Here is a 13,554-nt window from a genome sequence, read left to right as displayed (position 1 = left end):
GGATGTTGTACAGTATGATATGACAAACTAATTCATCCCCATATGATGAATATGTATACAATGCATCAGCAGCTTCATATCTGTACTCTTCTATCCAGCAGCCCTCCGTTTAAAAGTCAAGTTGCTATTTTAGTTTCCATGTCTGACCTCTGGCCTTAGCATCCATGCTCCAGAGAGGAACCTGTTCTCATTGGCCGTGCCTGCGTGTCACTCAGAGCCAGGGGAGGCTTGTGACAGGTGGAAGGCCACGCAAGGCCCCGGCCCACGTCCCAGCCGGCTATAAAAAGAGCCGGCGGCGTGTCAGCGGGGTGGAACTCTACTGTGGGTACAGAGTCCGAGCACCGAGGGTCGTCTGTGCTTCCGTCGAAAGGTCAATCCCTGCCTTCGTCCCTTTCTAAAAAACCAACCAACAACCCCCCGCAACAATGGCCGCCGTCCACCGCCTCGTGATCGTGCGTCACGGCGAGAGCCAGTGGAACCAGGAGAACCGCTTCTGCGGCTGGTTCGACGCCGACCTCAGCGAGAAGGGCGTGGAGGAGGCGCGGCGCGGCGCCCTGGCCGTGCGCGACGCCGGCATGAAGTTCGACGTGTGCTACACGTCGGTGCTGAAGCGCGCCGTCAAGACCCTGTGGACCATCATGGAGGGCACGGACCAGATGTGGCTGCCCGTGCACCGCACCTGGCGGCTGAACGAGCGCCACTACGGCGGGCTGACGGGGCTGAACAAGGCCGAGACGGCCGAGAAGCACGGCGAGGAGCAGGTGAAGGTGTGGCGCAGGTCCTTTGACACGCCCCCGCCCCCCATGGACGCCGAGCACGCCTACAGCAAGATCATCAGCGGGGTGAGGGGGGTGTAGGGAGGAGGAGGAGGGGCTTTGTTTTTTTGCACGTGTACTGGATGTGTGTACTGTGTACTTTATGTTGATACTGAATGCTGGATGTGTGTACTGTTTATGCTGGATGTTTATGCTGGATATACCGGATGTATATGCTGGATGTTCATACTGGATGGGTATGCTGTTTATACGGTTCGCTGGCTGGGAAACGACGTGAAGCTTGCCCGAAATGGATGCACTGCAAAAGGAAGCGCAGTTGTATAACTAATGTACTAATGTACATGTAATAACAAAGATAGAAGAAATAGTACATAGTTTCATATAAGTACACATAAGTTCAAGTCTCAAATATTTTAATTGATGAAGATGCTTTCAAAAGACAAGAAAAGAAAGATATGTCAACACAGCAAAAGTTTTCGAATGTGCAATGTGGACAGAGATGTAAATACCGAAAAGACTCAATTAAAGAATTGCATAAAAAGCATATTTTTCTGTTCATCCGAGTGGACACTGTCACCTGCTAAGTGCGGTTGACACTCTCTCCCGCTAAGCGTTCCACCGTGTGACGCGGTGATGTGTGTGCTCCGTGCCGACCCCCAGTCCAGGCGCTACAAGGGGCTGAAGCCCGGCGAGCTGCCCACCTGTGAGTCCCTGAAGGACACCATCGCCCGGGCCCTGCCCTACTGGAACGACGTCATCGCTCCCGAGATCAAGGCCGGCAAGAACGTGATCATCGCTGCCCATGGCAACAGTCTCCGTGGCATCGTCAAGCACTTAGAGGGTGAGTTGGGACGAAGCGGTGGAAGTAAACGTTTTTCACACTCGGATGGCACAGGGATATTCTGGAATATTAGTTGTGTCTGTCGTGGATTCTCTGTGCCATCGTCGAGCAGTTAGGGGGAGTGTAGTGGGATATGAGCTGTGTCTCTAACGGTGAGGGTTGTAGGTGCGTCTGCAAATGGTAATGTTCAGGTGTCACGTATTAACTGAACTCCGACCTTATAAGTGACCTTTGACCTCTCCGGCACTCTAGCTCCGATTGGAAAAAAAAGTGGTTGACATTTAATTTATTCCGGTGTATGTGGATAAACATAGTATTTCAATGACATCCTATACACCAAACACATGGACATGCACCCATACACACAGGCACACGGTACACATTCCCAGATTACAGGGTCTAAAAATACCCCGGTGCCTCCTCTCTCACTCCCCCAGAGCTCGGACACTGGTAAAGGCCAGCCGCCTGGTTTAGCGTTACAAGCGTGACCTTTCTCCGGTGAAGGTCGGCAATTTTCTAGCAGCAGTGTTGCATGGATCAGGGAGTGGAAATGAAGAAATTAGAAATAAAAGACAATTATTTTGATTCTAACTTAGATTTAACAAAGCAATTTAGATGTAGCTTTGATCTACTGACTCGGGAGAACAGAGCAGCCGAGCAGAGGGGACAGTGTGAGATAAATGTATTCCAACATCCCATATTCAGGTCTCCAAGCCAGTCTAAACCACAATGCAGTGAGGCTATATATCAGAAAGTTTGCTGCATGGTCCTGGGACACTAGCTAAGAAACTCTTTTTAAATGCGACTCGAATATAATGGTGTTTTTTTGGATATTGCCCTGCATGACAGCAACATTTTTCACAGGGACTTTACAACTGCACTATTTCTTTTACTCCTGCCATCAATTCTGCGAAACACATTCTCACAGAGCATTTCACTCACTTATAGCTGACAAATGGCTTTGGTATTTTGGCATTAAAATGCTTTCAAAATATGTTTTGAATCTCAACTACAGCATCTTTAAGTTACCAATCATTTGGAAGCGGTGAATTATGATTTCAGATTTCCCGTCTCCATGGAGACCCCGCTTGTCTTAACCAATGGAACGCTCAGTAACCAAACCAAACCCTCATCACGAAAACAAGCTTGTCTGCAAAGAACTCGTTCGGCCTCGGCCATCCAAAATAAAACCACTGCATGCCTCCCGGTTAACCGGAGCGCCCACTGACTCCACTGACCCATGGGCGTTATTCCGTCTCCCCAGGGATGTCCGACGCCGCCATCATGGAGCTGAACCTGCCCACGGGGATCCCCATCGTGTACGAGCTGGATGCCGACCTCAAGCCCGTCAAGCCCATGGCCTTCCTGGGCGACGAGGAGACGGTGAAGAAGGCCATGGAGGCGGTCGCCGCCCAGGGCAAAGCCAAGAAGTAACTGCAAGAAGAACACGCCGTCTGACCAACATGGAGGAACACCAAGCAACCATTTTTTATTCCAAAAAGCACCTTCACTTCATTGTGTCGTTTTTCGAATCTCTTCGTCTCATCTGCCTTTTTATCGGCTGCTGTGGACACTGCCGTTCCCATCTGGAGACATGAACGCAGCTCTGCAGGTGGGGTTGTGTTTAAAGCTATTACAGGGCCTTCTGGTTGGCCACACTGAGGACAGGGAGAGTGACCTCGACCTGTCCTTGGTCCAGCTGTGTTTCACGACAAAAAAAAACTCCACGACACCAATCGATTTGGAATGCAGCCCAGACACACAGAAAATGCCACATTTGTCAAATCGAATAAAGTGAACTTTTTTTGTGTTTGTCGTCCTGGAATTTCCTTTTGTTAATATCTTTTATACGTAGTTATGTATTCCCCTGGTCTTTGATTATATTGTTATTCTTATAATTATCCATTTTTCTCTGTCCTCTGTTCCTCTCATTTGTAATTCAGGAGTTTCAGCACAGTGTAGAGTGCTGTGTAATGTTATCTAGAGGAGAGAGAGAGTGGTAGAGGGAGGGAGGGAGGGGTAGAGAGTGGGCGAGAGAGGTAGAGGGAGACAGAGAGAGAAATAAGTCAATGGGTTCTTCCTGGCTGTGGTCCAGTGTTGCGGGAGAAGCAGAATGACTCTCTAACTTTCCTCCATTACAGACAGGACAGAGACCTCAGGGCGCTGGCGTGGGGGGGCAAATGCATTGTTTGTGTTTGTGTGTGTGTGTGTGTGTGTGTGTGTATGTGTGATTGTGTGGCCACCTGCTCATGTGTGCAAATGTATGTGCGTGTGTGCGTGCATGTGGGCACCAACTAAGGTGTTTTTTGCGTGTGTTTGTGCTTTTGTGTCTGTGCATGGGCGCCACCCACTAAGATGGGTTTGTGGGCACCAACTAAGGTATGTGTGTGTGCGTGTTTGTGTGTGTGTGGGTGTGTGTTGGCACCCATCAAGGTGTGTGAGTGTTTGCGCGTGTATGCATGTGTGTGTGTGTGTAAGAGAGAGATAGACAGGTAGAAAGAGAGAGAACAGGGCATCACACTTAAAATCGATGCTGATTCATGCAGCCATAGCAGCAGACATAACAGCGGGTCGTTTTATCCTCCCTTTGCCCTTGTCTAAGTTGTAAATGTGTCATAAAACGCCACCCAAAGCAGGCTAATCCATTGATATTAACTGGGGCTTCGCAAACAGAACAATTGGCCTTCTGGGAACAGCAGACACAGTGACGAGAGGGTGGTTAGATAACCTGATCCCTTTATTGGCCCACAGGCACTTTGGTCCACCTGCTCAGCGCATTCACAGGATGGGTTTTCTTTACCCCACATAGGCTTTTTTATTTTAGACCTTAAGGTCCACAGCTAATGATTTTATGAAACGCTACAATACAAAAAGTACATTCCTTTATAAAACACAAGGCACGGGACATCAATAGAATAACAATGACATTACAAATATTTGGTCACAAAGGTCTCTACCTAAAAATAAATGTAATAAATACAAATAAATAGTTGATTAAAATAAAATAATAGTGATTACATAAAATAGGCAATATTAAAGGAATACATTAATGTAAGACATTTTACTCAGCCATTTTAACTCTTTGACACATTTAACACTTTTTCAGAATGTCTAATCATAAGCCACAACTGCAGTGCCATCTTCTGGTGTACAACGCTTGTGCACCTTGTCCTTCATTTGAGTGTCCATCTGCACAAATCAATTGGAGTGGAAGGTTTGTGTTAGATACGGACTTAAAGCTGCAGTACATAAGAAGACCAGACAACAGCAGTCAGGAATTATTTTGAAAACGAATCATGAAATAAATCAGTAATAATGAACGCCTCTCTGCTCCATCCCTCCCTACTTTCTCCACCATTGAGAAGTGTTGCATTCACACAACTGTGATTGACAGGCGAGATGGATTCCCTCAACCAATCAGGGATGAGTTACCCAGATTGTTCAGAAATGAGCGGCCTAAAATCGAAATGGCCTCATACAGAGCCAAGTATGCAGTCGACCAGAACAGACACTCCCAGCTAGTTATGGCATTTCACAAAATAAACTTACAGCATCTTAAAGGTGGACATTTTGGCTTTTGGTTTAGTTCATGGACAATATATTAAGTGACATTTACTTACCCATGTCTGGGTTGGAAGGAGGGAGGTTAGGTCTTGGGAAGTCCCACAGCTAAACCGACAATTAGCGCGATCAGCGCCAGCAATGTTGCAACAACTGCAGCAATAATGACATACTTCTGCCAAAATAAACACACATTATTAACGGTTAGGATTGGAGTTCATCGAAAAAGTAATGTCTAGCTCAAAAGGTAGAGAACAGAGAAGGAGCTTTAGAGCTATGGGGGGAGTTTTCCACCCATGCAATGAATGTATACACTCACAGCTGTAATATGCTTAGGACAAAAGCAACCAATATGCTATCAATGTAAAGAAATGGGACAGTCCAAAATAGACAGTTTGTGATTTCTCATTTCCTAGGCCACAAAAAGGTTTGGTAGAGAATCGAGTTCTCAAAAATGTAATCCATATCGGATACAATGAATTAGTTATTTATTAATTTGGAAATTCACTACACACACACTAGTTAAAGTATTAAAACATTTGAGCAAAGTATGTTTTGTCAAATGTTTAGACAGAATTTCACTTTGAAATGCATATCTGTCCAATTACATTGTATTAGATATGGCTAAACATGCATTACCTTTTTCTAGCTTCCTTGGATAAAATAAAGACTACTTTATTCTCTACATTCTTGAAAAAATTTCTAAAACCAAAAGAGTAGGTTAACCCATTTATTTTACCTTTCTCCACTGTTGATGTTAATCAGCTATTATCTTAGGTTGCTGTCAGTGACCTTAAAACTTGCGACCACTGTTCATAATCACGATATATATTGAACCATAACCCTGCAATTTACACAATTGAGTAAATTATCGATTTCTCCTTATTTGGACTTCCCAAATTTGCCAGGTCGCTTTGGAAGGTCAAACTCACTAACCATACAAACCATTTACAACATCATTGGGACATCCACCAATCGCTCCATATATCACCAATCATATCCCAAAAGTCATCCATCCTTATTCATGCCCAAAAATAACTTTCCAAAGCCACAGTACTCAACATGAAACATTATAGACTGATGGTAAATACTACTATGTTAACTATTCTCATTCCATCAGCAGACAGAAGACAAATGCTGGATGTACAAGCAGGAAGCAAACATTCTAAATCAATACATAATTGTTTTATTTAACACTTTTTTCACATTAGTTAGAGCAACAACAAAAAAAACTGTAAAATAGCATTAAGCATCATAGCATAGCAAACCCTGGATACAGCAAAGAAAAATAAATGATATATACTGTATAAAAAAAAGCTTTGTCACAGCAATAATAATGAAATTCCAGTGCTGTCATACATTTCCTCTGAAATAGTTTGACCAGGGTGTCAAACTATTCGTATGGGAGTCCCCCATAAAGGGGCTTTACTGACGGCACCCACAGAGGTCAGGTCTCAAGGCCTCAGGCTATTACCCTGCACGCCTTCTTCTTGTACAGCACTGCCTTCTTGGTCTCTCCTTTGGCAACGAAGATGTACTCTGCAGCGCTGCTCACGTTCTTCTCTATGTTATTCGTCAGATTACCCTGGAGAAGGCGACAGGGTTCACGTTTGTATACTTACACGTCCAAACCTTAAATGTTTTGCCAAAACTTTCGCCAAATCAAACAATTGGCTGCAAATATATTTTAAGCAGCACTACCAAACATTCTCACTTTGATTTATTATACCAGCTGTTAACAGTTACACTAATTAATGTGCTCACTAATTAAGCCAAGCTAGTTCTTGTCTCCATCCACCCACTATGTGTCAATAAGCTTGGCAAGAGTTGGATTCCTGGCCCACTGCCTCGTCCTACCCACTTTTAATAGACAAGCCTCAGGCCAAATCAACAACAGAAGTAGGACTGCAAATGTCTGAGCCAGAAACTAGAAGCCAATCATATGAGTCCTTCGTCACCATGAGCCACAGTTCCTGCAAGGTCAGACCCAGAAGAACTAGGCCTCCCATTGAATCAGGGCGGTGTGGTGGTGGATGAGCACATGTTGGGGTCAAAGTGCACCATCATTCAAACCACTCCCCTTGTAGCTGCAATGCCTGCATGATAAAGTCACCGCTTTATCATTATTAAATGCCGTTATTTGAATGTTATTTCTACACATGGTACCTGGGTGTCTACCAGCATAGCGATGTCGGTGAACATCTCGTTCAGCTCTCTGATGCTCGACTCCAGATCCATGATGTCGTGGTGCCGCGACTCGATCTCGCTCAGGGCGTGGCGCGTCATTTGGGAGTCCTGGGCCACCTGCGAGGAAAGATTATTGGAGTCGCAAATGTGTTGATTTGTAATGGAAAGCATTTATGAAAGCAATTGACTAGTCAGTAAGTATCAGCCATCACCAGGAACCAATCCACTACAGTCATCCATGCACACACGCAACAAAAAAAGGCAAGCATGTTGGACAATAAGGGTCAGAATGGCTCTTGAGCCTTTAACTAGCTAGCACTGTAATGATGCAATGTAATGAGTTCACTAAAATGGCCTGATAATATTGAATTGTTGAATTGAATGTATTATCAAAGTGGTCATATATTCCGAGTACATATGACCATGACTTCTTTGGGGCTAGCAGTAAACTTATTGTTTTAACAGTTCATCGATAACATTTATATTCCATTTATATTTCCAAGGATTCCAAGATTTTCTGTAACTACATTGCCGGAAAAAAAATACAGACTCTCTCTGTTCTCACTGCTTTTGTCTTTGATCAGTCCAATTTACAACAACAAAAACATGCAGTACATATCTTTACCCACATCAAATGTGAAGATCGAGGGATTGTCAGACTGCAAGATGGTCTCCAACTCTTCATTTGAAGTCACCTTTCCAGCTGAACAAGAAACAGAAGGTTAAGTCTCTTCACAGTACAAAGTGGTTAACATCAACGTCAACAGTGTGTGTTGTAAACATTTGGTTCATGAATAGCCCAGTGTAAGCAACTCATTTACATTTTACATTGAGGGCATTTGGCAGACGCTTTTATCCAATGTGACATACAATAAGTGTCTGTCCTGTCGGTACAGTAAGGATGTTCATAGAACAAGGGTTAAGCACAGGTTAACCCATTCCCTGTATGCAACAAAGATAGCTAGAATAAGATGCTACACAATGCTAGGTACTATAAGGTGCCAGGACCTACAACATAAAATAAGTGTAAGAGGGGTGTTTTTTAGGAGAGTAAGAGAGGACCCCTCATCATTAGTAACTAATGCATTAATAACTAATGCATGCAACGCTTGCCATTCAGACAAGCGATGAAGGTGAAGAAAAGTGGTGTAAGCTTAATCTCTACTGCGCAGTACTTCAGTCACACCGAATCTCTACACCTTACTATTGTTTATTCAGTATCATATCATGTGTGTTGGTGCTTCTGCCTTCAATGGTTTGCAGATGCATCGACAAACAAAAACATGATACCATGAGTAAAATGCATTTATTTTGCATGCGTTTTATTTGACTAATTAACTAACGTTGCATCTAGAAGAGGCCTATAGCACAGACCTACGACATGGCCCCTTTAACAACACTGTGCAGCAGTGCGGTGGCGGTTATTCCCTGTGTATCCGGGGAACCGCTGCCGTAGCAACACACAAGCACAGGTGTCTTGTTACAACAGCTCATGTTACCTTTGGAGGTAAAGACTGGGGACACACCCCCCAGCCCTCAGAGCAAATACTACTCCCGCTAGGGGCATGAAAGGATTCAGATGTGTCAACACGGGACACAGCAGATGGTCATTGCACACTCTGTCATAGTGTGTCATAGAGTGTTTGTGTGTGTCATAGAGAGTGTGTGTTTTAACTCACTGATCTCCAGCTGTCTGAGGATGCGGGCCTTGGACTCGTCCCTGAAGGCAACCTGTATCTTGCTGTACGCCGTCATGGCCTCCACAAACTGCCGGGTCAGATCCGAGTGCTACAGACAATATTCAATAGGTTTAAAATATCTCTGGATTTCCTAGAAGAGTAGTTTAATGAGATGAATAACAAGATGAATCAAGCCCTTTATGCAACTATAAGTAGCAAATGTGTCATAGATTTCAGATTTCAGATTTAGTGAGTGACAAGGAAAAAAAAAGACAAGCATGTTTTATTACTATCGCTTTATATCGTGTTTACTTACAATACCATAGAATAAAGATTAACACTTACTGCCACTTTACGCCATTATCAAACCTGAACACTGATGAATGTGAATGTGTACGAATGTATATTGTAAACTTTTTTTTACTAAATGACACAGTGCAATGATGTAATCAAATGAAGGACCTGGTTTTTCTGTATGCGTTGATCCACTGAGGCATTGTTTCCATTCTCATCAAGAGACAAGCCCTGTTTGATCGCTGTGGGCACGTGCACACACACACACACACACACACACACACACACACACACACACACACACACACACACACACACACACACACACACACGAGGGTGAGCCATGATTTGCCAGTTCTGCCAGTTTTCCTGTTTGACAGTTTGCACTACTACTTTAAATGTCAAATACAGACACAGAATAAACTAGGTTAAACTAGGCTAAAAGTCCTTCCATGGAGCATCCACTCCTCAATTTAACCACTAGAGGTGAATAACCCCATTTCACATTGCACTTTTCCAATTCAAAAACATGTGTACAATGTGGTTGTATTTCATATAAACCATGCAGTTTGAATACAGGAGCATACCTTACCTTTAAGTTCTGCCTGCACCAGTGTGGAGTCTCTTTTGATATCCTTGTTGAGCTCCTCCAGTTCATGCTTCTTCCCTGAAGAGGGAACGCAAATTAAACGATTCAAGTCAATGTCGTTCAATTAAGTAGACATCCGGACGATGGAAGAGTCTGAATTGGGTCACAACTTCCAAAAATCAATTTATTTCCCTTCCTCCTTTCCTTTTGTCTGATGCATGCCTATGTGTGCATTTTGCACTATTTCGATCAGTTGATATTTTTAAAAAGAAAAACTGCATAATCGTACACACTCATCTCTGCTTTCATGCCATTTGCCACACTGTCTTTCTCAGCGCAAAAGGAGAAGATCCTTAGGTAATCGTGAGATACTGAAATATTAAAACCCCTACTTTGCATCTTGATACGTGTTCTGCTACTGTGATGACATGCTTGCATCTCAGTCTCTCTCGTAAGTGGCTTTCGATGAAAGTGTCCACTTAATAACTACATGTAATGTCAAGTGTTCATTAGCCCGCTGTTCACGGAACATGATGCAAAGAGGAAGCCAGAGTGGCACCGATACATCTGCATGGCTAATACGCCTCAACATCATCCAGAGACTTTTTTCTCTTTCCCCGAAACAGTAATTTCTGAGGCTGGATACTAAAACCAGTAGATGGATTGGTTTAAAACTAATCGCACTGGGGTTGCGCGGAGATGTGGACCATTATGTGCTTCACTATATATTCTTATTATGGAAAACTTCAGCCACCACTTATTTTCTTCATACTTACTGCATATCTTGGTTTCACTCAAAAACTTATTGTAGGTACAGAAAAATAAAATAAAATAAAATAAAAAATAATGTGCAGAATGAGAAACTGAAGATTTGAGTAATTTGTCAACATTACAGAGAGCCTTTGTTATTGTAGGTGAATTGACCCCTCCCAAACCACCATGTGTAGACCTACAATTAGGCTAAGCTAGACAGAGCCACAGCCCCACTTATTAGTAGGCCTCCACAGTCATATACTGCTCAGTCCCTTGGCACCATGTTAGAAGGAACTGGATTGAAGAAATTTGTATTCAAATATCTTAGAATATATCCATAACAAAATCGGGAACAAGGTGTGACTTCGCCCCTTGAGGTTTCCCACCAGAAGTTCTGCTATAACAAGCAGGACTACTGGATCCGAGCGTACAGAGTTACCTTAGTGACAAACTAGGAGACACTACTCACTCTGCTCGGAGATCGGAGCAGACAGAATCTCATTGTGTTTCCTCCTCACTTCCTCCACATGAGAAGTGATCTTCAATATCCGAGACTGTACCTCTTTCACCTGCTCCAGGTGAGAGAGAGAGACACACACACACACACACACACACACACACACACACACACACACACACACACACACACACACACACACACACACACACACACACACACACACACACACACACACACACACACACCTCCATGTGTTTTGAGTGTAAATAAACCATTTGGGTTTGTTTTCATTTAGGCCTAGTAAAATGTAAAATTATGTACGCCTATGCACCACTTACCTTCTTGAAGAAATCGTCCATGTGTGAACTATTCACTCTTTTGATGGAGCCCTTGTCCACGTTTTTGCTGACCTGTAAAAAATAAAATGAAAATCCCAAACATAGGGAAAACTTAACGTTTTTGGAAAGCGAGAGTGACCGAGATGAGCAGAGCAACAATACTATTAGACCAACGGAAAACAGGCGTGTCAGGCGACAAATGAGGAAGACGGTGCAGCGAACAAAGTCCAGCAACGGTCTGTCTACCTGCACTATACCTGCACAACAGGTGTGTTCCCCAACACTCACCTGCGCCAACTCTGCCAAACGATCCCTCATCGCGCGGACATGCGTCTTCAACATGTAGTATGTTTATATTATTATTTGACGATATCGACTAACAACAACCGTCATCAGAATCAGCCCTTTGTCAGACTCACGGCGTCTACCGCTACAATGGCTGCTGTATAATCAAGTACGCGTGCACGGTGCGCACCCCCGTGAAATAGGCTACCTGAGGAGGGACACGCCTATACTAGACCCCTCGTCGGTTATGATGAACAATAGAAGAGGTCATATGTGCATGGATTTGTGGACTGGTTTCCTATGACAAAAAACAAGGCGCCAAAATGTTAAACTTTTTTCACTGGATGCATTTCCTTATGATCCATGCTTATTGCTTTGACTTGGGTTAGATTTGGGTCAAGTAAGTAAGTAAAGTAAATAAGGTAGTAGATAAGTAAGACCCCTTACGCCATTAGTATACAGTTCTTACTTATTGGTCAGCTATAGCCTCGATTTCCAGTCTCTCTCGTGCGTCAGCTCGAGTCACATTATTATTATTATTATTATTATTATTATTATTATTATTATTATTATTATTATTCACAATTGTGTTAAGTCTTTATCACCTCCTGAATATCTAATATATATTTTTACATTTTTAACTCAGCCTTCTCATTGCACATCGAGTCCATAAAACAGAAGCACATAATATATCGATTCAAACAATGGCAGAGTGAACATTGTCACAGAGGAAGTATTTGTTATTTGTACCACTAGATGGCGACGTTGCTACACATACTGAAGGTCCAGAGAGACTCACTAACTTTTACTACAAGTACACACCACACGCTCTGAACGCATGGATGTATAATGTGAGCGAGGAAAGTGTAAAAAGTATGTAGGCCTATTATATATATATATATATATATATAAGAATTAAGCATCAAGTGCTGATAGTCATACTGAAACAGAAATGCCTTGCGATAGAGCAGTGATACTCAAAGTGTGGTCCGCGAGAGGATTGCAAAAAATAAAAAAAAAGCGGAAAAGCGGTCACGGTTTTTACATTGCAGGACAAAGTTAAAGCCACTCGCATAAAAATGGATCTGTGCTGCGCGCGTCTTGATCGCCAGGAGTTTGACTGTTTCCCAACTCTAGCCGATTTTGTCCTCGAAGCTGAAGAAGTTCTGGATATCAACACACTTGCAGCCTTCAAGGAATATTTGCAAGAAATTCACACGCAATTGGGAAGATACTTTCCAGAATTGGATGTGGACCTTGAATGGATCAGAAATCCATTTGGAGACCAACCTCACATTGAGCGCGTCAGTTCCAAACTATCAGCAAGGAAGGTGGATAGTCTTGTGGACATTGCATCAGATGGAACACTGATGGAGGATGGCGTTCAGGGAAAAATGCTTGACAGACTTCTGGGTTCTCGTCCAACCTGAACATCCTGAGCTAGCTGGGTCTGCTTTGCAAGTGTTGATGCCGTTTTCAACCACCTATGTGAAGTTGGATTCTCCACACTGGTTGGTTTGAAAAACAAGCAGAGAAACAAGATCAATGTAGCCCCCTGTATGAGACTGAAACTCTCCAGTGTGGAGCCAGACATTGAGTCAGTGATGCAACCGCAAAAGCAACAGCATTCCTCCCATTAGTTGTTGACTGCTGTTACCTGTAAAGCTGTTATTTCAAATAAGCTGTTGCTTATTTGAAATGTCCTTTTTATCAGCAGTGCTAAAGTTCATAGCTTCACAAGAGCCAGTACAAGAGTTGAGTTCACCCTGACGGTATTTCAAATAAATTCTC

The 13,554-nt window shown here is 43.3% G+C and overlaps 2 protein-coding genes across 2 annotated transcripts; one reads left to right on the top strand and one right to left on the bottom strand.

Annotated features, from left to right (window-relative positions):
• The first annotated feature begins 314 nt into the window (after positions 1-314).
• Positions 315-3,427, top strand: pgam2 (phosphoglycerate mutase 2 (muscle)). The gene is made up of 3 exons (XM_084486661.1): positions 315-842; positions 1,437-1,617; positions 2,882-3,427. Exons 1-3 carry the CDS (start codon positions 426-428, stop codon positions 3,049-3,051), a joined length of 768 nt encoding a protein of 255 aa, XP_084342787.1. The 5' UTR covers positions 315-425; the 3' UTR covers positions 3,052-3,427.
• Positions 3,428-5,263: 1,836 nt separating this feature from the next.
• On the bottom strand, positions 5,264-11,820 carry LOC311367275 (syntaxin-2-like; the record flags this gene model as incomplete). Its single annotated transcript, XM_084486089.1, has 10 exons — positions 5,264-5,353; positions 6,653-6,763; positions 7,345-7,482; positions 7,995-8,068; positions 9,045-9,153; positions 9,507-9,580; positions 9,931-10,005; positions 11,150-11,249; positions 11,479-11,550; positions 11,767-11,820. 10 exons carry the CDS (start codon positions 11,818-11,820, stop codon positions 5,264-5,266), a joined length of 897 nt encoding a protein of 298 aa, XP_084342215.1.
• Positions 11,821-13,554: the final 1,734 nt, after the last annotated feature.

The sequence above is a fragment of the Micromesistius poutassou genome (assembly GCF_964030765.1).
Source record: "Micromesistius poutassou genome assembly, chromosome: 22".
Lineage (NCBI taxonomy): Eukaryota > Metazoa > Chordata > Actinopteri > Gadiformes > Gadidae > Micromesistius > Micromesistius poutassou.
This window is presented reverse-complemented; position numbering and strand designations above follow the sequence as displayed.